General features: G+C 32.9%; 1 protein-coding gene across 2 annotated transcripts; it reads right to left on the bottom strand.

The window, feature by feature from the left end:
• Positions 1 to 1,575: 1,575 nt before the first annotated feature.
• Positions 1,576 to 23,410, bottom strand: LOC132744510 (uncharacterized). 2 transcript variants are annotated; one of them, XM_060733238.1, is made up of 9 exons: positions 23,348 to 23,410; positions 21,864 to 21,986; positions 21,096 to 21,180; positions 20,075 to 20,174; positions 16,595 to 16,728; positions 14,319 to 14,421; positions 6,374 to 6,538; positions 4,500 to 4,570; positions 1,576 to 2,204 (listed from the first exon to the last, which is right to left on the bottom strand). In XM_060733238.1, the coding sequence occupies exons 2-9, from the start codon at positions 21,931 to 21,933 to the stop codon at positions 2,150 to 2,152; spliced, it is 783 nt and encodes a 260-aa protein (XP_060589221.1). In that variant the 5' UTR covers positions 21,934 to 21,986; positions 23,348 to 23,410; the 3' UTR covers positions 1,576 to 2,149. The 2 variants fall into 2 exon arrangements, with proteins under 2 accessions (XP_060589221.1, XP_060589222.1); XM_060733239.1 differs by lacking the exon at positions 23,348 to 23,410 and adding an exon at positions 23,263 to 23,332.
• Between the last annotated feature and the right edge of the window lie 800 nt (positions 23,411 to 24,210).

Below are 24,210 nucleotides of genomic sequence, written 5' to 3'. Positions count from 1 at the left end.
AAATTACATGTGAACTTTACATGCAATCGTAAAAACATGAAAAAATAAACAATAACAGAGTATCATGTCATCATCACCTTAGTACAGTAATGAATTAAGTTCTTCTAGATTTAATAGGAGTTAATCAGTTATTGCACACAAAAGACAATGTGTAGCATCCCCTTTTTACATTATATACATACATTGAAAAGCACCATTTATTTTACCCATTTTCATAATTATATAGAGACACTACAGTGACAGCAAATACTTGATGAAAATGCTCATATAGTCATGGGTATAAAATAATTATATCAACTATGGTTAAAGAAGAATTTTACCAATTTTTTATTATGCTTATTGTGTTATTGAAAAATAATATACATAATATTTGTGGTTTCTTACTGTGATGTAGGTTTCTAATCTTTTTATTTTGAACAATATACATCTGTGATTTATTACCTTTACATAATATACAGCATTATACATGTAAATATAACCTTTTATTATATACTTATAAATGAAATATTGAGAAATATTGATGAAATAAAATGCGTATTTTCATTTTCCGTATTTTCACTGTAAAAATTTATTTTTCACTGCAGTGAAACATATTTTCCGTATTTTCACTGGTGTCTTGCAGGACTACTTTCTTTTAAATTCTACCAGTACACAAAATTTAAGGGAAAGTTTTTCAAATTTTATCGCAAAAAAGAGAAAAATGTACATAATAAACAGAAAATTCAAGTTTTTTCTATAAATACATGATTTATTTTCATCTTGTGGCATGAAAATTACCATATTTCACTCGTGGCTACCGCCACTCATGAAATATTTATTTTCATACCACTCGATGAAAATAAATCATGTATTTATAGAAAAAACTTGAATATCCTCTATATACATGTATCATAGGTTATAAAGAATATTTTTATAAAGAATTTTTTGACAGGTTACATGTTCCTGTAATTATGATTTGAAGCTTATATAGTCTAAACAACTTTGTGAGGGTTATATGGCAAACAAGCATTTATGCATGACTATTTAACCTGTCAGAAATCTTAATAATGATTTCACAATGATACAGCAATTTTGTTGATGAAAATGATATGTTCTGCAATAATTGACAGCTATATATATATATATATATATATATATATATATATATAGATTATATAAAAGTCACAAATATCCAATGAAAAAAGACATTACAATTATGCACTTACTGTTTTAATATTAAAGTGACTTATTAGATCTTTTTTCACTGAAGAAAACACACTTTGTTAAGCACCAAAACATAAATACTTTTTTGAAAAAGAAAAAAAAAGACGTTTTTTCACTTCATTGAAATTCACATAATAGTAATAATATGATAGAAATTGCATGTACCATATGACATTCAGGACTCTAATGACTAGCATATTCATATATTAAAAACCTATCACAGCTATAGTGTGTACATGTACAAAATCTTAACCTAGTGGCCAACAGGTCAACATCATAATCCAAAGATCCTATGTTTGAACCCCTAGTGAGTAGTCGGGTCAGGATACTTTCTCAACGTATAATATGATATCACTATTTGTTTTTTTTCCCCAGAATACAGACTTAAGGGCAGTTTATAAAAGCTCCAAGTTTACTTTCATAATTTGGCTAAAATAGATAGGTCTAAGCTAATGTCTTTCAGACACCCTTTAGTTCCAAATTTCAAATACTTGAATGTAAAAAATGTTTCTTCTGTATCTAGTATCGCCAACATTTATATTAATTTTTTGACACTGCAGTCACTAATTGTGTTCGTGCAATTGCTGTCTATTGCAATATAATGCTCTTTACATGTATATAAAGTACTCCAACATTTTGATTATTTGTGTACACTTTTTGTCTCCTACAGATATCTTTCAGTCTATTCAATGAATCTACATCACCTTTATTAGATGTTACATGTTTGTAAAATACATATCACTATATCATAATTATATAGACTCAACTTTTTTCTCTTCATTAACCCCACTGAGTCGCTATGCAGTTCAGGAAACAGGAAACCATTCTTCAGTGACACATAGTAATTCCTCTCCTTCAAAATGCTCAATGCCTTTTATGTTTCACAAATTCTTACGAACTTCTTTTTGATATAATTATGGGGAGAGATCCCTAATCTCTTGTACTATCAACTTATAGATTCTTGCTTGATCTTTTGTAGATGTGCAATTTCTCTTTTTAAACTGAAATTAAAAAAAAAAATAAGAAAAAAATGTATTTTGTCTTGCTTTAACACTAGTTTATTACAATGTATGAGAAATCTTGCACAGGCTGCTGGTACAGCCTGGAAAATATAGCTCAAGGCCAGGGTTACAATTTATGTTAGAAACAAGGCTACTCGACAGTTACTCAACAGCTAGATATTCCAGTCTGGTGTTTCATTCTTTTTTCTTGCATATTACATATTAATCATATTTCGGAAAGAAATTACATTTAGCACCTTTTTCTTATAGTATTATATGAGTTTACAACCTTCATTCATTACATAAAAATGATATCATCCTAAGAACGCAGCTCATTTATAAAAGGTGCATGGCAACCACATCATTTAAAGCACATGACTTTTCTTACATAGGGAGGTGCAGGACAGGTTTATCTAGCACCAGTGTAGACAGGAGAAACTCATGTCTGATATGCAAGAAAAATCTTTTCTATTACTCTCAACAGGGTGAAAAAAGGCAATGGATCATTACTTTTAGATCATTAGGACTGCATGGAAGGGAAAGTGGGTAATGGGGGTCGGTAAGGGGTCATGAAAATTACCAAACTCCTCACAGTGATTACCTCCCTTGGCAGAATTGTAATCACTGCCTTCAAAGACGTCACATGACGATGAAAGTCACATGACGTAACGTCGAAATTCAAATGTAAATATCGACCGTTACATAGAAAATCTAACGTCATTTTTCTCTTTCTGTTTTATTTTTAACTTTTAGTGCCTATAGTTTATCAAAAAATTATCAAAAGTATACAAAATAACGAAAAATAAATTCAAAAGCTAAAAAATATAAAATATCAAAATATTGTCTCCGTAGAAAATATTCTCAAATTTTTTAAAATTATTTCTAAATATTCACATTATTCATTTATTTATCAATAAACATTGTTTAATCAATGAGAAAAAACTTAACTGATAGATAAAAGCAGTAAATAAAACAATTTTTGAAAAAATATAGTATATCAGAAATTCTGATATATTGGGACCTTGATGGCAGAGATCTACGCAGAAGAATTAAGGGGAGATCACTGTGTGGAGATTGGAAAATTACAAGTATGTGACTAGAGACTCCATTACCTCATCTAGAAAACCATTACAATGCAAAACACACTAACTATGCAATCCTGTAACCATGGTAACTACATCTTGAATTATTATCTATCTTGTGTTGCTTAATTAATAAAGTACAAACCAATTATATAACATAAGACGTGATGAAGGTAAGTGTGACAGGGACTCCACTGGGGTTTAAAAGCCTAAAAACATAACATTTGAATTTCTTACATAAATGAGCTGGGGCATTTTAAACAAAAATATATGCAAAGATAGTTAAGAAATATACTTTGGAATAAATTGAAAATCGTATTTTTATGCCTTTCTTAGCCAGATTTGCACAAAGATTAGTGGTCTAAACCTACATCAAATGGTACATTTATCTGGAAAAAATATTTTCAGTCCCATCATGTCAAAAAACCTCAGTGGAGTCTCCTTAAAGTAAAAATTATTTAGAAAGAATCAAGTTTGCTCTGTCTGCAAAATGGCGAACGAGTAAGAGTTATGCCTATGAAGTTGAAGTCAAAGTTGCTGCCAGATATAGTTTACTGTGATGATTCAAATTCAAATAAAAACACTGTAAAAACTCATGACAAACACCCTCTTACACTAATTTTGTAAATTATGTCAGAACTTTCCTGTTTGACTGATAAAACTATAATAGTAAATGGATATATTGGGGATGGGGGTGTTTTTATAATAGAAACAATTTTTATTAATGATGCATGCCTTTGATAAATATTCACCCACCTTATATGATGCAACAGACTTGTTTTATGTTGAGTTTATAATTCATCTAATATAGCCGAGTTATGGGACTTCATTATCAAAATAGCAAATATAAGCAATATAAACAGCTAACAGTATTATGGTCTGAATGATCAGAGATGCAGGCTGTTCTGGCTAGTACAGGAAATTTGTTATCATTCGAAACATCTTTTGTTCAGAATTCAGCCACACAGGCTTGGTTAATGATCATACTGTGATTTTCTAGAATAACTGATGTATGGAACTTCAGGTGTCCCTCTGTGCAATACATGCATTTCACGCGCAAACAGGCACCTAGGTAGAACCACAAATTGTCTGGATGCTACACGGATAACTACCTCTCAGACAGGATTCAAACACACAGTAGTAAGAGGCAAATGAGTCAAAGTCAGCAGTCTGACATATTGACCCAAAGCAAGCATTCAAAGTTAAAATTTACCTTGCAATTTTCTCCTGACATGTAACCTCTACCTCATGTTTAGTCAGTCTAGCCAGCTCAGTCATTGTGTACTGCAATGTAAAACCAAATGATCATAACTTATTATATCTACATGTTTGTATCTTGTCTTTTCATTTTTTTTCCTTCTAGACTTTTTTAATGTAACAAGCATTATCAGTGATTTCATAATATGAATCTGTAGTCATTGTTAGTTATAAATCCAATTTCATCACTCCTTACAGTAATACTTAAGACATAACATTTGTATTTCTCCAATTAAAAATATTGCATTTTGGGGTACTTAAAGCTAATAAGTGAAATATAATAATTTCACTTCTTCTATTGTGTCTGGCACATACATATCAACCCTAGAGATCAACTTTCCCCCCCTCCAGTTGAATTTCAATTTACATAAGCCAGTGCTAATTAAGTCACAAGAACAATGGCAAGTTTTCAGCTTTACTGGCTAAAATATTCTATGAGCACTTACATTATAATAAGTATAGGCATGTAGCTGGGTAGAGCTACTGACCTTCTACAAGCTGGGTGTAACTTAAAATGTGATGGACAAATACAATACATGTGAACGTTTTTCGATGATCAAGTGTGATATTTTTCTTCAAAAAGAGGGAGATTTTAGAATTTGCAATAAACAAAGAAGAAAGTTCTGAAATCAAAAATAGGGAGATTTCTTTAATTTGTGAAAATACCCCTTATTTGAAGAAAAATCTTTGAAAATATGGCTGCAGAAAGTGGGAGAATCCCGTTAAAAGTGGGAGAGTTCACATGTATGAAATACAGCAACATCTATTATACTTTGCCATGGAGACATACATCTCCATGAATGTTGAATGTTGTGTTAACAAGAGCGATCAGTAATCACATGTGTCGCCTCATAATGGCTAATTTCATGTTGGGACAAATTTTGTGACAGACAGACAGACAGACGAACAGTGCACAACTACACTTGGTACTAATCATTCCTGTTAAGTTTGGATGAAATTGCACCAGTTGTTTATGAGGAGTAGTCCGGACAAGCTTTTGTGTATCTGGCAACACACAGCAAAAAACACATTTTTATCAAAGGGCCGTAACTCGGCCAAAAATCATTCAACCAGAAAACCCGTGCAATATGCGCAAGAACTTGAGCTACAGATCAATCCTGTAAAGTTTCATTGAAATTGCATTAGTGGTATAAGAGAACTAGTCCGGACAAACTTTAAAATTAAAAATTATTAAAGGGCAATAACTCTGACAAAAATCATTGAACCGGAAAATGCTGACAATATGCACAACTAGACTAGGTATTGATCATTCCTGTAAAGTTTAGATGAAATTGCACCAGTAGTTTATGAGGAGTAGTCCGGACAAGTTTTGTGACGGACGGACTGACAGACAGACGACGGAGAAGTGATCCCTATATGTCGCCACTACTCCGTAGAGGCGACACAAAAATGAACAGGACAATATGTGTCAAAATTTACAAAATTTTCAATATATTAGTAAATTGTTACTCGTGTTGAAGATGACAAAAATTATTTTCCCTTTACAAAATGTCAACTGCCTGTATGTTGACAATAAAATTTCAAGTTTTCCTTCATTAATTATCATATTTCCTTCACAAATTATTATGTTTCCTTCACAAAATATATCAATCCTCTCACAAAATATTATATTTCCTTCACAAAAGATCACGTTTCCTTCACAAAATATCAAATTTCCTTTAAAAAGTATTATGTTTCATTCACAAAATATCAAAACTTTTACACAAAATAATAATTTTCCTTTATAAAGTATTATATTTCATATACAAAATAGCAAATTTCCTTCACAGGCTAATGAATTTCCATATCAAAATATGATATTTTCTTTACCTGTACATTACTAGCCTGTCTCCTAAAGTAGCAGTTACCCTCTTCATCATCATGTATGGGATGTAAATTAACCATGGTTCCACATCCATCGTCATGGTTTAATGGATCATCTGAGTCCCATGGCTTTACTTTAATTTCAATCACATAATCTTGTAGCATAATACCCTACAATATATAGTGGATGTTAAATGAGTGCAGGTTCAATACTGAATTTAATGAAAAAGTTTAACAAAATAATATTAATTTATTAACAAGTTCAATAAAGTTAGTAATGAATCTACATGAATATAATATTCTATTTATCCTATATCCAAAAATAAGACTGTTTACAGTAAAAATATAACACATTTTCATTGATGTGTATATAAAGTAACACTACCATTTAGTGCAACAGAAGCCCATAGAGCAATAATTGCAATGTAACTTTCTTGCAAACTGTAAAATTATTTACACTTGGAACGACTTTCACTAGTTCTGTTTTAGTTTTACAATAATAAAAAGTCAAATGATTCAGTCAGGAATTTTGAGCTGTGGCTTTTTGACCAACAAGCTGTAAACAAAGATGCCCCTAAAAAAACTTTTTTCAAGCATTCAAGTAAACGTATCAATCACTGACAATCAACAAGACTTAGTAAAACATAAGGTCAGAAATAAGTTCAAAGGGAAATAAATCTGAAAATATCGATGCTAGAGTTATGAACCTTGTCGCATAAGATATGGTTGATGATAAGAAACATATATTTGAAGTATGAAATTGATCCCTTAAGAAATAAAGAAGTTACAGTAAAAAATAATATTTTTTTAAGGAAAATTCTAAGTTCTAAGGGAGATAAATCTAAAAATATTGGTGCTAGAGTTATGAACCTTGACGCATAAGATGTGGTTGATGATAAGGAACATATGTTTGAAGTATGAAGCTGATCCCTTACGAAATAAAGCAGTTACAGTAACAATAATATTTTTTAAGGAAAATTCTAATTTCAAGGGGAGATAAATCTAAAAATGTTGTTGCTAGAGTTATAACCCTTATCACATAAGATGTGGTTGATGATAAGGAACATATACTTGAAGTATGAAGTTGATCCCTAAAGAAATAAAGAAGTTACAGTAAAAAATAATATTTTTAAGGAACATATATTTGAAGATTGGAGTTGGTACCCAGAGCTGCATTACTGGTACTGGTACTGGTACTGCAGTACGTACTGCAGCAATTTTGCAAGTACTGGTACTGATACTGAATTACTCTTACAAAATTTTGCTACTACTGGTACTGGTACTGCATTACTGTCTTAAAAAGTGGTACTGCTACTGCATTACCCAGTACTTTTGGTTTTGATAAAAATTAAAAATAACATCAATTTTTTCTCATAAAATAAAGCTGTAAAATACATTAACTATATTTTATTTTTGTGAAAAAGTAAGTTATCAAATCTAAAGATAATTTGCTGCAATATTCCTTCAAATGTTAACATAGTATTCATCATAAAAAGCACCAAAGACTTTAAGTAAAAATTAAATTAAAATAAACAGACTCAATAACTCTTTTACCCTAAAATATCCTTATTAAAATTATTTTATTACTTTGTATTTACTAGTAAATAAGCAAAATAAACACTAATTAACTTCTTCTATTCTAAAAAATCCCATTTTTCAAGTGAAAAAAGTGATATTGTTAGCACCATAAAAAGTTGTTATTTACTTTGGTTTAAATTGAACAGAGGTGTGAAGGTGTGAAAGGCAGCAAAAGACTGTTGTGTTTTACATGAAAGATGTTTGCATTGCATTTATACAGTTGACTGGTTACTAAACAATTAGATATGACATGGAATATATGTTGTAAATATTTTTTTGTAAAAAGTATGTTAAAACTATAAAGTTGTAATATATTATGTTAACTTTAAAAGCCTCCAGATTCATCCTAATTTTCATGAAAATTTTGAAAATGTATTTAAAGGTAAAATTTTGTTAAATGAACAAAGAAAGTACTTGACACATTACAATCGGCACTTAAAAATCCACGAACATTACCAAAAAAAGGTCAAAACATGCATAAATAGCCCCCACTGCGTTAGTAACGCAGTAGAAATATGGTGATAAATACTACAAAATACAGTCATTAATTGCACATAAGATATAATTTATCACTTGAATCTTTAATTTGTTTACTAATCCCGTCCCTAGATTTGCCACTACTTGCCAGCTATTTCCACTGAAAAGGGTGGCATTAAGTGTAAAAAGGGTGAAATTAACTGGAAAATGACAAAATTCCACTCTTTTTCCACTGTAGTGGCAAAATTACCACTAAACGCCACTATCCTTTAGTGGCATTTAGGTGGCACTGAGTGGAAATTTGAACATAGACTTTTTTCATGGTGGCAAAAAGGTGGAAATTGGTGAAAAATCAAACTTAGTTTATTTTGAAGGTGGAAAATGAGTGGCTTTTAGTGGAAAAGTGAAACTCTAACTATTTTCTGGGTGGCAAATTAGTGGAAAAAAACTTAGAAAATTTTGTGAATAACTTTTAGTCGAAAAGGGAAAGGGAAAACTGAGAAATGATTGTGCATTGCTGCTTTGCAGGGTTTATAAGATTTATTTAAATTAAAGCTCCAAACTGAAATAAATCTGTTTCTAGTTTTTTATCAAAGCATAAAGTGAACTTTTTATCAAAAATAGAATAAATTAAAGTTGAACAGTTTGAAAATTTATCAGAAACTTGTATTTCTTAAAAATCTTTTATATGCAATACCTAAGAATGCCATGAACACAATTCTGATACAAAGTCACTGCCCATAATGGTATGATAATTCCAGCTGTAAGGTAGCAGGAAAAGACACTGAAATTGGACGTAAAATCACTTTTCCAGGCTTAAAACACACATAATTAATTAAGAGCAAGAAAAATTAGAAAAGTTTGGGGTTACTTTAATTTCCATTTTTTCTTTCCTTTTTTCAGTACTTTTCTTTAGGGATGTAAAATTTGACTTAAAGTCAAAAATGCCTATGTTCCATTCTATGCTTGTAAAATAAAATTACGACTGTAAAAGTGTACTTAGCTTTTTTAGTTGCAATCTGTACATTAAATAGTTGAAATGTTCTTCCATGCCCAAAAATGCATTTTTCTGCATAAAATTTGTAGTTAAAATCTGCTATATAAAGTTGAATAAAGTTTGACTTTGGTCTTTTCTTCTAATTAAAATTGGTCTCTTTACTATTATTTTAAACTGATATCTGGTGAGAACTAACACTTTTCATGTAATGCTTACAATAATTAAAGTGAAAAATGCAAAGGGCAATAACTCCAAAAGTATGCAAAATAGTTATGTTACTTAAGCACAGCACATTACTCACAAAGATCTATATCTGTGAAGTTTCAAATTAATATCTCCAATACTTTTTAAGCTTCATGATCAGAACAAAAATTAAGCATGGAGAAGTACAAAATGGCAATAAACCCCAAATCATGCAATAAAGAGTTATGGTTCCTAGGCCTTGTACTTCTCATCTATGAGATTTAATTATATGTGGAGTTTAAAATTATTGTATCTAACATTTTTTGTACTATGCTTTGCAGATTAAAAGTTAAAAAGGGCAATAACTCCATAACTTTGCAGGAGAGAGTTATGTATTTTAAAGAAGGAAAAACATGAATCAAACTTGTTAAAAATAATATTTAAATGCTATTTAATAAATATACATAAAAAATAGATCAGCCTTCAAGATAATGAAGCACTGTGCTTGCTTATTATTCATACACAATATAGTATGCCTTTCAGAGGCTTTAAATATATTGTTAAAATAATTGTGTGAAAAGTAAATAGCTAATAATTTCTGATAATTTCTTATTATCAGGATAAATAAATACTAGCTAGTAAATACTGCATCCTCTAAGATTTAACAACAAGGCATACAACACAGATCTGATAAATCTACTGCCCTCTTATCTAGTAATCTCTGCATGGGGGTTAATAGTTTACTCAAGCTGACCAGACTGTTCCATTTGATTATTTTGGGAGAGGCAACATTATAAAATGTACATGTTATATGTAGAATCTGTGTTAAAATAGCATGCTAAATTATCTTTCAAAAACTTATTTCTACTCAATCTATTTAGGTATTAGACATAGTTTATACATTCAAATGAATGTAAAAAATAAAATGATGGGTGCTATGGTTTTTGAATAATCCCTCACAGTTTAAAATTATAATGGAACTTTCCAGTTGTACGGTTGTAAAGTTTGATTTTATTCAAAGGAATTGAGGTCAGTTAAAGCTTGCAAACACAAAGGAAATGATTGGTATTATAGCAATTCTGGAGATATTATTTTGTTTAAAATGTAAGGGTGCATATTTTTGATTTCTCAAAGAATACATTAAAAGTCTTATTAGTGCGGTAAATAGAAATGAGAAGTTTTAACTGAAGATTATAACATTAGACAAGAAGATAAACAGCAGAATCATTCCAAGTCAAAGGTTTCAGGTAAGCAGCTTTTACATATAACATGCAGTTATTATTATTTTTGCAGAAACTATTAAGTTTTCTTAACAGTAAAAAATATGAAGTGGTATTGTATAAAATTATGTTTTAAATTTGTTATGTTTGTAACTTTACTAAAAAAAAAAAGCTGAATTTACATATAAAGAATGTTGGAATGTAAAGAATGTAGGAAGATCTTCTACATTTCATAAATACAGTATGTTAGAAATTTTAAGTTTGAGAATGATAATTATAGAAATTAATCAGTAAGTACAATATCATTAATATGTACAATGTTACATCAATCAAACTATAGATAACCAGGTACCTATTACTACAACTTTCATGCTATAAACATATTTCCTTGTGTGTCACATGTGAAGCAGACCAACAGTAACTGTTTTATTAGTAAGCTTCATTCCTTCATTGTTGTAATTCAGCTTTCATAGTGCAGTAGATATATAACCATAACTAGACAGTCTAGAGTAACAAGCTGTTAAAATGACAGTTCATAACAGAAACAGCATTAAATAAGAATTATTCTTTTGCAGACACAAAGCAATGAGGAGCAGCCTGGAGCAACACACTTGTTCTTCAGTGGCTTTACAAAGGTATTTTGTTAATTCAAAGTTATTTAAGAATTGATAGGAAAGTGTCACAGCACCCAATAAGACACTTTTCAGTACTAAATAAATACAGTAGAACTTCCATGAGTCGAACTTCGATTAGTCGATTTTCTCGATGTGTCGAAGTAAAATGAAAGTCCCGATTTTTTCCCTTATATATTCCTTATAAAAAGCTATTTATGAGTCGAGATTTTATGTGTCGAGTTTTTCGATGTGTCGAAGTGTTTTCGTGGTCCGTATAGAATAAATCTAGTACAATTTACAACAAATAAGTCAAAGTTCTTTTGTTATTTTGACACTTTCGATCTTGAGACATTTTCACACCTTTTCTGGCCGCGAAGACGATTTTCGATCAACTTCAGTGACATGTGTTAATTACACAGCCGAGTGTTCAAACAGCCTTTGTATGCGTTTAAATGTGTGAAAAAATGCTTTAATCATTTCTGTTTTAATTGCGGTAGCGGTTTTTTAAAGTACATGTGAACAGTAAGAACTATCATTTGAGTACTTCCGTGACCCGGTGTCGCGTGATAATCACACGCGAAATATTTACTATAAGCTGGTTAAGTTATTGCCCTTTCGTATTGTTACGCCTTTTGTAACTTCATTGTATACGTCAACAGGGAGTCCAAATCATTAGCCGTGAAAAGTTACTTAACATGTCATATTTATCATTGTATAATGTAAAATATCAGATTAATGAATGAAAGAAAAACATGAAATAGGTTACGTTATAGATCTTATAATTAGGGCTAGTCACGGGTTGAAATTTTGTCATGAAATTCAGACCGATTCATGAGTCGAAGTCCCGATGTGTCGAAGTTTTTACGCAAGTCCCTCCAACTTCGACTTACCGAAGTTCTACTGTATAGCTATTATGCACTATTTACAAACCTACTAGTTTTACAAATTTTAGAGTTTTGTACACCTAAGTTTGAAAATTTTGTCAAATATTTATCCTGATGAAGGTTCGTTAAGAACTGAAACTGGAAGATTATTAAATTACTTAACCTGCACTGATGTTGATGTGTTGTATTTCTTTATTTCTTTCTTATTTTAAAATTTTGGAGTTGTATACATATACCGTCTTTACTTATTGGATATTGATAATTATATTTTAGGACCAAGTGATGGCAGAACTGAGGCACAATGCCTCAAATGAGAAAGGTACAACAAGGCTCTTCAGAATGCAATTCAATATAGAGGAGATTAAAGGCAGCTCATTGTTTGGTATGAGAAAATTGGAACAGAGAGTCCGATGTCAGACCTGCTTGTGCAGACAAGGCAAAACTTAAGTTCTTGAAAGGTAACTAATGAACTGAATGAAAATATCATTTTTGATTCTGCGTATATTTTCTGCCTTGGAGTATTAATAAATAAGAAAAGTTTGATTCTTCCATGTCTGAAATGCTGTTTTGTTAAGGTTTTAATCATATCTATGCACTCAACTTGAATATAGAAATATCCAATAGTCATGTAAAAAATTAATGTAAGCTAATGTTTTTCATTATTGTAACACTTATTCATAATATTTTTTTGTTTTAGACTGTCCGCTGGAAAAGTGGCTGACAACCCAAAAGACTGAAATCCATAGGGTGATTCTGCACCTCTTCAAATATCCAGGAATAGAAAGATAAACTGAAGATAATAAATGGACTAATGTGTTTCTATTTTTTCAGACAATTATTTCATATGGAGACATTAAAAAGGTTTATTTTTAAAATTTGTTTGTTTCTCTTTTAGGGTACAGGGTGACTTTTAAGCAGTTTCCACTTATTGCCACCCACAAGGTGGAAAATTTCTAAAAGGGTGAAAATAGGTGGCATTTAGTGGAAACTGAATTTGCCGCTTTGTGGTGGAAAAATGGTGAAAAAGTGTCTAAATACTCCACCAACTTTCCACCCTATTGGTGACAAAAGGTGGAAATAAGTGGCATTTGGTGGAAAATGAGTTTGCCACTCAATGGTGGCATAATGGTGGAAATTCGTCTAAATACTCCACCATCTTTCCACCATGATGGTGGCAATTAGTGGAAACAAGTGGCATGTAGTGGAAAATGAGTTTGCCACCCTAAGGTGGCATAATGGTGAAAGTTTGTCTAAATACTCCACCAACTTTCCACTCATTGGTGGCATTAAGTGTAAAAAAGGTGGAATTAGCTGGAAAATTATATACCATCAGTCCTGCTCAAATTTTTCACCATTTTCATGATTTGGGTGGCGTTTTGGTGGCATTATTGGTGGAAAATTGTCTAAATACTCCACCATTGAAAAGGGTGGCATTTAAGTGGCAAATCTAGGGACGGGATTTTCTCAAAGTTTTAGTAATTTATTTCCAAGTTTAATTTTCTTGAAATAACTTGGGTCATCTGGAGGCATGCAGCTTTTAAGTAAATAAAGATTTTATTTCTTTGCTGAATAATATTTGCAATTATTTGTTTGACACTGTATTTATTCAAACTTTGATGAATATATAAAAGTAATGGTACTGATACTTAATTACTTCACCAAAAAAAGTACTGGTACTGCAGTACTGAGCTAAAATCTAGTACTGGTACTGGTAATGGTACTGAATAATTTGCCAAGTACTGGTACTGGTACTTAAGTACTACACCCTTAGTACTGATGCAGCTCTGTTGGTACCATAAGAAATGAAAAAGTTATAATGAAAAATATTTTACTGCATCAAAACCTTAATCTAAAATCTGGACGGGGACGCTGATGCCAGGGCGAGTCGGACAGCTCTCCATATACTTTGTATAGTCGAGCTAAAAACTGGACAAACAACTGCATATTAATATGCCTTATCACAAAGTTATTATTTGGAAAGGTATCAGTGAAAATTACCGCATTATATTGCATAACAGCATCTCTATCACACCAACAATACTTGTGACCTTGTAGGTCATGTGCACGACCAGCTAATTCTGAATCAAATCCATCATCCAACCTGCAAATAAAGTGAATTATACTCTCCATTAGACTAGTCGTAAATAAGATGAAGTAACAAATGTTCAATTTATCCTTTAGTATAACTTTTAATGTTATTCTATTTAAGCTTAACTGCAAAAAAATTTTAACTTTATATTGAAAGCACTCTCAAGTCCACTTCCTGGAACTTACTGGTTCTGGTGTGTGTTAGCTTTAGGTTTTAAGTCGCACCAACACTATATAGGTCATATGGCAACTTTTAGCTTTACTGGTAGAGGAAGACAGGGAAGTACCCATTCATGCATTATTTCGGGCATGAGCAGGCATCTGAATAAAACAATCAACATTCTGTAAGCTAGATGGAGAGCTTACTCACAAGACAGGGTCCCAAGCCTCCAGTGAGATTCAAATCCACAGCAGTGAGGGGCAAGTGGTTTGAAGTCAACAACCATAATCACTCTCCCAGAAACAATGATCCCTGACATGAGAGTTAGGCATCGTAGCCACATGGTCACCATTCAGCTTGTTAACCCTTTGAAAGAAGAATTTCAATGTTCTACTAATAGAATTTTTCAAACTAATTTATCATAACCATATGGATAATTAGGTCACAAAATATCTTCACAAACTTGTCTGATATTGCTTAAAAATAGGTTATTCTAAATGTACATGTTTATTTACATATAATCAGTGATTTTTTTACAGCCTATGGCTTCCTGAATAGGGAAATATAGCATGATAAATCAGAACTAATAATGTGTCCATAGGACACGGGTGCCCCCCACCGCGCCACTGTTCTGTCAATCTTTTTACTAAGTCAAGGGAAACAACTCTACAAATACTGGATAAATACACAAGCGAAACCCCAGGTGCAAATCTAAATATGCTGAGCAACCTGCCCATAAGGTTTAATGACTATGTCAAATCCTTTTTGAGTAACTTGCGACACAAGTTGAAAATTGCAAAAATTTTCTAAGTGAAGGGCAATAACTCTAAAAATACTAAATAAATCCAGACAAAAATACCTGGTGCACAACTGCACATGCTGATCAATATTCCTGTAAAGTGACATGACTCTAGGTCAAATACTTTTTGAGTTACGTGCGACACATGTTGAAAATTGCAAAATTTTACTAAGTCAAGGGCAATAACTCTGAAAATACTAAAAATATCCAGATGAAAATACCCAGGTGCACAACTACACATGCTGATCAACATTCCTGTAAAGTTTCATGACTCTAGGTCAAATACTTTTTGAGTTACGTCGACACAAGTTGAAAATTGCAAAATTTTACTAAGTCAAGGGCAATAACTCTAAAAATACTAAAAATATCCAGACAAAAATACCCAGGTGCACAAGTACACATGCTGATCAACATTCCTGTAAAGTTTCATGACTCTAGGTCAAATACTTTTTGAGTTACATGCGGCACAAGTTGAAAATTGCAAAATTTTACTAAGTCAAGGGCAATTACTCTGAAAATACTAAAAATATCCAGACGAAAATACTCAGGTGCACAACAACACATGCTGATCAACATTCCTGTAAAGTTTCATGACCTAGGTCAAACACTTTTTGAGTTACATGCGACACAAGTTGAAAATTGCAAAATTTTACTACATGTAAGTCAAGGGCAATAACTCTGAAAATACTTTATCCAGACGAAAATACCTAGGTGCACAACTACACATGCTGATCAACATTCCTGTAAAGTTTCATGACTCTAGGTCAAATACTTTTTGAGTTACGTCCGACACAAAAGTGAACGGACGGACGGACGGACAAGGGTAAATCTAAATGCCCGCCACTAACGTGGGGGCACAAAAAGAAGGAAAACCTGAAATCAAAATCCAACAACTGAGAATTGAAATTTCCCACCAATTTCATAAAAGTTTCAATTTCAATTCAATTAAACATACATGGTACATAGCAGAGGCTATCCATAGGGACAGCTTTCTGTCTTTCAGTCAATTAAATACATCAACTAGCTGATATAAGTCAGCTGCTGTTTAGTCATGGTTCTGATAAAGTGATAAAGAATGTGCACAGGGCATTTCAAGGGAAAATATAGCTTCTTTTTTAGAGGAAAATATACCTATTTTGGGCTAAAGGAAACCTTAATTCTGGTGTAAAATACAGGGGAAAAAATCACTGATCATACAACAAATTGCAGGTAGGTGTATGACTTTACCCTTTAGAAGTGCTTGTGTTGCTGTCCTTGTCACTTTCGTAAACCGGGACAAACTTGATGGAGTATCTATGATTTTTCACAGGTGGTATATATCTACTTAATACATCATTCACTGCATCAATCACATGCATTTTCTACAATTGAAATGTTATAAATTCACTACTGTAAAATTGGATATTTCCGCTTGTCGAAAGGTTTAAATTTAAAATTCCAGACATTTTGTGTGAGGAAATATTAACGCATCATGCAAGAGTAGAATTTAATGACAGGATGGTTGATATTTACGCTAGAGAAGATTTAAGCGATTTTCATCAATTTGTGAAATTCGCCAATATTTCCATGTCACTACCTTAACCCCTTATACAGTACTGGAAACAGCTGTCCTTTCAATAAAACAAGATTGCATTTGAGAAAAATGCTATGCCACCGCATTAATACAACACTAAATAGTAGTGTAGGAACAGATTTTTTTGTTTCTTTACAATTTTGAAGACTGTCATAAAGCATAGATCTCTGACCTATCTTATTCTTATTATCAGATAAGTGGTTAAATCTAATGTTAACTCAATAAAAGATCAGAGTAGGAATATATCAATGCACTCGAGTCTAGTGAATTTGGTGGTGAAATATGATAAACAAGATCAACAAGGAAAGGCGGCGTTCAATGAACGCAACCCCCATATGACCCAGCAGCAAGAACCAATGGCAAGGAGCCCAGGCGGACCCCAGGTGAAGCCTATTTCACACAGCCTAAATTTCATGACTACATCAAAAGAACAACACAGTAAGACACTTTGTCAAAATCTAGGTCAGCTGAAATCAAAGTTCACTTTACATCTTAATCTGTGCACAGGGTTCAAATTTCATAGCTGTACATCAAAGGACAAGAAAGTAGGTCACATCAACAAAATCTAGGTCACCTGATATCAAAGTTCAATTTTACAACTAAAACTGTGCACATGGTCAAAATTTCATAGCTGTACATTAAAGGACAAGAAAGTAGGTCACTGTCCCCTTGGGCAAGGCAAAATTTTGGACCCAAGGGTTTAATTCAAAACAATCTTGATACAGGTCCACCAAACAACATTTCAAGTCAAATATCTAAGCTGTAGCTTTCTCCCATTCAGAAAACATTTGTTTTATTTTCTGTTTTTACTATGTGTACATAATGAGAATCACTGCCCCCGGGCAGGGCCAATTTTGACACCAGGGGAAAAATTTGAACAACTTTGGTAGAGGACCTATAGATGATATTATATAGCAAACATCAAAGCTCTATCCCTTGTTCCTTCAGACAAAAATATTTTTTTTATTTTTTTACTATGTGTACATAGTGAAAATCAATGACCCCTGGGGGTGGGGCCAATTTTGACCCCAGGGCTATAATTTGTACAATCTTGCTAGAGGTTCCTTACACAACGTTTCATGCAAAATATCTTAACTCTAGCCTTTGTAAATTGAGAGAAAATGATTTTTTAAATTTTTTTACTATATACATATAAGGAAAACCTATGGCCCCCGGGGCGGGGCTAATTTTGACACTAGAAGCAAAATTTGAACAACTTTGGTAGAGTTCCTATAGATGATATCATTTAACAAATATTAAAGCTCTAAGCCTTGTACCTTCAGACAATAAGATTTTTTACTATATATATATAATTATGTTAAAAATCAATGACCCCTGGGGCGGGGCTATTTTGACACCAGGGCTATAATTCAACAACAATCTTGCTTGAAGTTCACTTCACAATGTTTCATGCAAAATATCTAACCTCTAGCATTTGTCAATTGCTAGAAGAAATTTTTTAAAAGTTTTTACTATAAGTTTTTACTATATACATATAAGGAAAACCAATGACCCCCCGGGCGGGGCCGATTTTGACCCCAGGGCTATAATTTGAACAATCTTGGTAAGGGTCTACCAGACAATGCCTTATGCAAAATATCTAAGCTCTAGGCCTTTTGGGTCTTTACAAGAAGGTATTTTAAGTTTTTACTATATGTACATATAGTGAAAGTCAATGACACTCGGGGCAGGCAGATTTTGACCCCAGGGCTATAATTTGAACAATCTTGGTAAGGGTCTACCAGACAATGCCTTATGCAAAATATCTAAGCTCTAGGCCTTTACAAGAAGGTATCTTAAGTTTTTACTATATGTACATATAGTGAAAATCAATGACCCCAGGGGCAGGGGCAATTTTGACCCTAGGGCTATAATTTGAACAATCTTGGTAGAGGTCTACCAGACAATGCCTTATGCAAAATATCTAAGCTCTAGGCCTTTTGGGTCTTTACAAGAAGATATTTTAAGTTTTTACTATATGTACATATAGTGAAAATCAATGACCCCCCGGGGCCGGGCCAATTTTGACCCCAGGGCTATAATTTGAACAATCTTGGTAGAGGCCTACCAGACAATGCCTTATGCAAAATATCTAAGCTCTAGACCTTTTCAGTCTTTACAAGAAGGTATTTTGAGTTTTTACTATATGTACATATAGTGAAAATCAATGACCCCCCGGGGCGGGGCCGATTTTGACCCCAGGGCTATAATTTGAACAATCTTGGTAGAGGTCTACCAGACAATGCCTTATGCAAAATATCTAAGCTTTAGGCCTTTTGGGTCTTTACAAGAAGATTTTTTTAATTTATTCTTTTAATTCTTTTTGGTTGCCATGGCAACCAGATTTCTGCATGGAATGAAATTCTTTGAACAACTTTGGAACCCCTTCACCCAAGGATCAATCCTGCCAAGTTTGGTTGAAATTGGACTAGTGGTTTTTCACAAGAAGATTTTTTAAGTTCACTATATAATCTATATAACACACACACACACAAACAAACACACACACACACACAGGTGAATCGCTATATGCCACCGCATCGCAGATGCTGCGGTGGCATAATAAAAACAGATTACATATTTCATTATATCAATAACAATATCTACAAAACAAATGTTATAAATTTACATAATTAGCAGCTGCCATTTCAATAAAATCTTCAACCGACTTGTTCATATAATTCATAATATTTTAGGAAAATTTCAAAAATTAAATATATACTGACTGAATAGCAATTTGCAGATCATGATAATTTAAAACAAGGGCAGGGGGAGGGGGCATAGATTTTTCTTATATGTAAATAGTAAAAAAAAACCCAACATGAGCTAAAGCTTAGTTTATTTTACATGAAACATTATCTAGTAGACCTCTACTTAGTTTGTTCAAATATTAGCCCTTGGGTGAAAATTGGCCCTGCCCCAGGGGATCATAACTTTTCGTTATATAGTAAATACCTCGAAATTCTACTTCTTGGAAACTGCAAGGGCTAGGTCTTAAGATATTTTGGAACTCAACAAAAATTATTTAAATTATAGACAGCAGGTTAAAGGTTAATGAGATTGCTACATTGTACAAATCCACAGCTAAAGCAGGATTAAATTTTCAGTGTAAAAGATAACAGTCTACATTTTACCTGATAGGCAGATAGTTGCAAGCCTTTCACACAACCAGAGTCAATTACACCTAAATACACTGTTCCACCTTTACCTGTGTTTAGAAAGGCATTCAGCACTCTGAAAATATAAAATATAGAAAGGATAACATTTGTTTGTAGGATAATAGTAGAAGAAGAAAATCAAATCAAATTAGCAACATAACTTTAATATTGATATTTGATATCACAGCTAATATCTTGAACCAGTATTTATATTGCATTAAAATGAATAAAATTTAATGAAGTAACAAAAATTTCATAATTGCACAGACATCTTCACCTTAGTGCAATAACTGGTTAGAAGGACTTAACCTGTTACTGCACTAAGGTGACAACCTGTCAAAGTCTAAAAGTCAGCACACTCAACTTAGTACTTGAAAGTGGAATAAGAATAGGCCTTTGAAACCTTTATGCCAAAGTCCATAACAAGAGTTAAATGTGAAATAATCTGCAAACGGTTCTGATTCAATGTCATAAATATTTATATTTCTAAGCATGTGGCTAAGTGATTAGCATTTATGATGCTTAATATCTTAAATGGCTTCGTCAATCTTTCAATTTGGACAAAACCATTCATCATTTTGAGGGAATTTTTCAATCTATGTACATGTACTGACTGAACAGTGCAAACATGCGCAGATAGCATTGATAATGATATAGAATGTGCTGCTGATCTTGGTCTGAACTGATGGCATAGGAAGATTCAGGTCCCTGTCAGCAGTTTAATGGTTACGACTGGTGTCCTTTACCACATTTGGTCCTATTAGATACTTTGAGTTATTTTAGTTGTAGAAGATATCCAGCTGGCCAACAGAAAGTCAGTGGTTCTACTACTGTGACAGATAATGCCTGAAATTATGCCGCTCTCAATGTATTCCCAGATCTTCCTCAATCAAAAAATCTAGAAAGATGCAATATGAATTTTCATTTGTTGTGACTAACAAACTCAACCATCATGTAACTGCTACCCCTGTATCATAATTAAAGGTTTAAGACATACCTTGACACAGCCCTTCTTGAAGCCTTCTCTGTTTTACTTTCTTGTGTCCAGGGAGGTAAATCTTCCACACATATATTTCTGTGCCCTAATAACAAATAATTTAATAATTCAAAATACATCAAGCCAATCATTAAGATGTTAACAAATAAACTAGAAATAAATGAGCCGTGTCACGACAAAACCAACATAGTGTGTTTGCGACCTGCATGGATCCAGACCAGCCTGCGCATCCGCGCAGTCTGATCAGGATCCATGCTGTTCCCTATCAGTTTCTCTACTTAAAATAGGGTTGGTAAGCGAACAGCATGGATCCTGATCAGACTGCGCGGATGCGCAGGCTGGTCTGGATCCATGCTGGTCGCAAACCCATAATGTTGGTTTTGTCGTGACACAGCTCAAATATCTGTGAAAAAGCAATGCATTCTCATTGTGTACACAAATCCCCATCCTCACACTATTTCATTAATATATTACTCAAGACAACTTATATAATATAAATGTACAATCATATACCCATCTAAGATAGTCATTACTCAAAACAACTTATATAAATGTACATATACAGTTATACCCATGTAAAATATCACAATTAATGAATTATAATATTTTCACTCTCAATCTCTACGGATGATATTGATGATACATTTAAACATTTCCTGACATTTTTTTTATCAAAACCCTATTTCATAAACCTACAATGGGCAACACCTTATTTGAAATAAATGTTTGTCAATATTTTAAATATACACAAGAATGCTTATAAAATACCTTTGAACTCATGAGTGAAGTCTTCTTCAAAGGGGACAACAGTATTTCTAACATAGTACCTCTTTGACATACTGGCTATTCAACTTCAGTATTGTTATTGTACACACAAATATAATCATCAATCTGCAATAAAAATGATATAATAGTTATACACATGTATATAGTGACATTTTTTTTTTTTGGGTTGGGTTTTAAATCACACCAACACAGCATAGGTCATATGGGGAGAAGACTTCATGTGCTGTCTTCCCCGCATTATTTCAGGCACCTGAGTAGAACCACCGATGTTGGGTAGGCATGGTTCCATTTAGTATGTTCTACCCACACCAAAATACAATTAGATCAAATTGAAAATGTCCAATGAAGAGCAGCCTGATGGATCAAGCTAGAACATGGTCAGACCTCTAGAGTCATGGACATGTTCCACTCCCTTAAGCTTCATAAACCAGAACTCAGAAGTATAGATGCCTAAGGTTATCCCTTTTCTATAAGATTCACCATGGTCTGGTTGCTTATTCAAGCAGGGGTCTGACTAACGTCTGGACTTACTGGATTGGGATTAACCTTTATGTTTCTGCGTAGGAATCCTAATGTTTGGTTTGCTTTCTTGTATGTCCTGTCTATATGGGCATCCCACCTGAGATTTTCTATCATATATCCACCCCTATATATTAAGCTGAGGTAATCAATTCTAATTTGACTCCATGAAGGTAGTTTTGTGTTGGGATAGGATGTTTCCTGGATAACTTGACACTTGGAGGGGTTAAATCCATATAATATCCCACTCCAACTGCCACTTTTCTAACCAATTTAGGTCTATTTTGGAGGGTGACTGATTGGTTTGCAGATGTCAGAGCAATGTATATTGCAGTGTCGTCTGCAAACCACCTGACATGGGGATATATGTCTTGTGGGAGGTAATTTATATAGGCGAGAGACAGGAGGGGTCCTAGGGGACACCCAAGGATACTGGGATGAGGTTAGTCCTTCATTCATTGAAAGACATCGCATTTTCTTTTCTTTAAAGTTTGACGTTTATTGGAAAATGCGAAGCGGCTTTGACACATGTAAAAAATAGCTTCAAATCCCCGGTTACGTCTAAATATTTGGACTAGGATGAGGTTACAGCTGCTGCCATTTTGGCAGAAGGAAAGCTTGAGGGGACGATCATAAACTACGACAACAAAAGTAATACCTATATGTCGCCTTTTTTAAGGCAACACAACAACGATTATTGCTATATTTGAGTGTATTTGGGTATATTTGGGAAAATTATCCCGGTCATCTGGTAAGTGGTTTTAGTTCAGTTAGTTTTCAGGTTTTACAATATTTTTTTGCTAATACATTTTTTCTTTATCTGTTCGTGAATTCTGAGATAACAAAACAGTTTTGAGCCTACACATTAAATATGTAAACATCCCATTCAATATGTAAAGAAGCAAGCAAAATGACAATGGAAAGTTGCATAGGTACATTTTGTATACCTTCTATTGTTTATAACTCGAGATGCTCGAGATTTATGTAAGAATTTTATGTGTATGAAAATTTACGGGACACCGTTTCAATATTTTTGGACGAATTATTTTTATACACACTTTCTTTCCTATTATCGCTATCCATTTAGAGAAGATTTATCTACATAGTAAATGAGAAATAAAGTAATTGTATTGTTTGCCTAAATATAGATATACTCTATATTGAGTTAGGGTAACAATAAAATAATTTCGGGGACGACTTTCTTGTTTTTACGCGGAAAGTCCGATAGGGGCCGAAGGCCCCGCGAGGGCTGTAGCGCTCTTAGATAACATGTATGACGCGTATCAATTTAAATGAAATCAAATTAAAAGTAAATGAAAATTTCAGAAAAATATATATCCTATACCTAATGAGCTTTGAAAAAATCCTTAGTTAACTGGGCGCCGCCATTTTGAAATCCTTTTGAGCTAAATATAGATATCACAGCGCTTTTAATGAGCGTCTACATAATTCAGACTATTGCTAGCAGACGCATGCTTAGTAACACTTCCGGTGAAAGAATGATGTACAAAATCAGAAAATAAACATTCATTTCATTCATAAGAACTATAGTTACGATGATAAATGTAAAAAGTTATTTTTAAATCCTTTTTTAATAAATTAACACATTAAAAATAACGTAAAAACAACATATGTGATTAGAGATTAACAGAAAATGGCGGATGGGATTTTCCAAACGCCGACGCATGCGCAGTGGTCCCTCTTCCGATGATAGGTTGAACACCACCAATTTATTCGTTTCTGTTTACGGTACAAAATACCTGCATTTACTTATCAACGAATTGCATGATAGATCTGATTAACATGTACA

Source organism: Ruditapes philippinarum, unplaced genomic scaffold (genome assembly GCF_026571515.1).
Source record: "Ruditapes philippinarum isolate M1 unplaced genomic scaffold, ASM2657151v2 ctg5674_1_1_1_1, whole genome shotgun sequence".
NCBI classification, from domain to species: Eukaryota; Metazoa; Mollusca; class Bivalvia; order Venerida; family Veneridae; genus Ruditapes; species Ruditapes philippinarum.
Note: the sequence above shows the minus strand (reverse complement) of the source record. Positions and strands in the feature narration are given on the sequence as shown.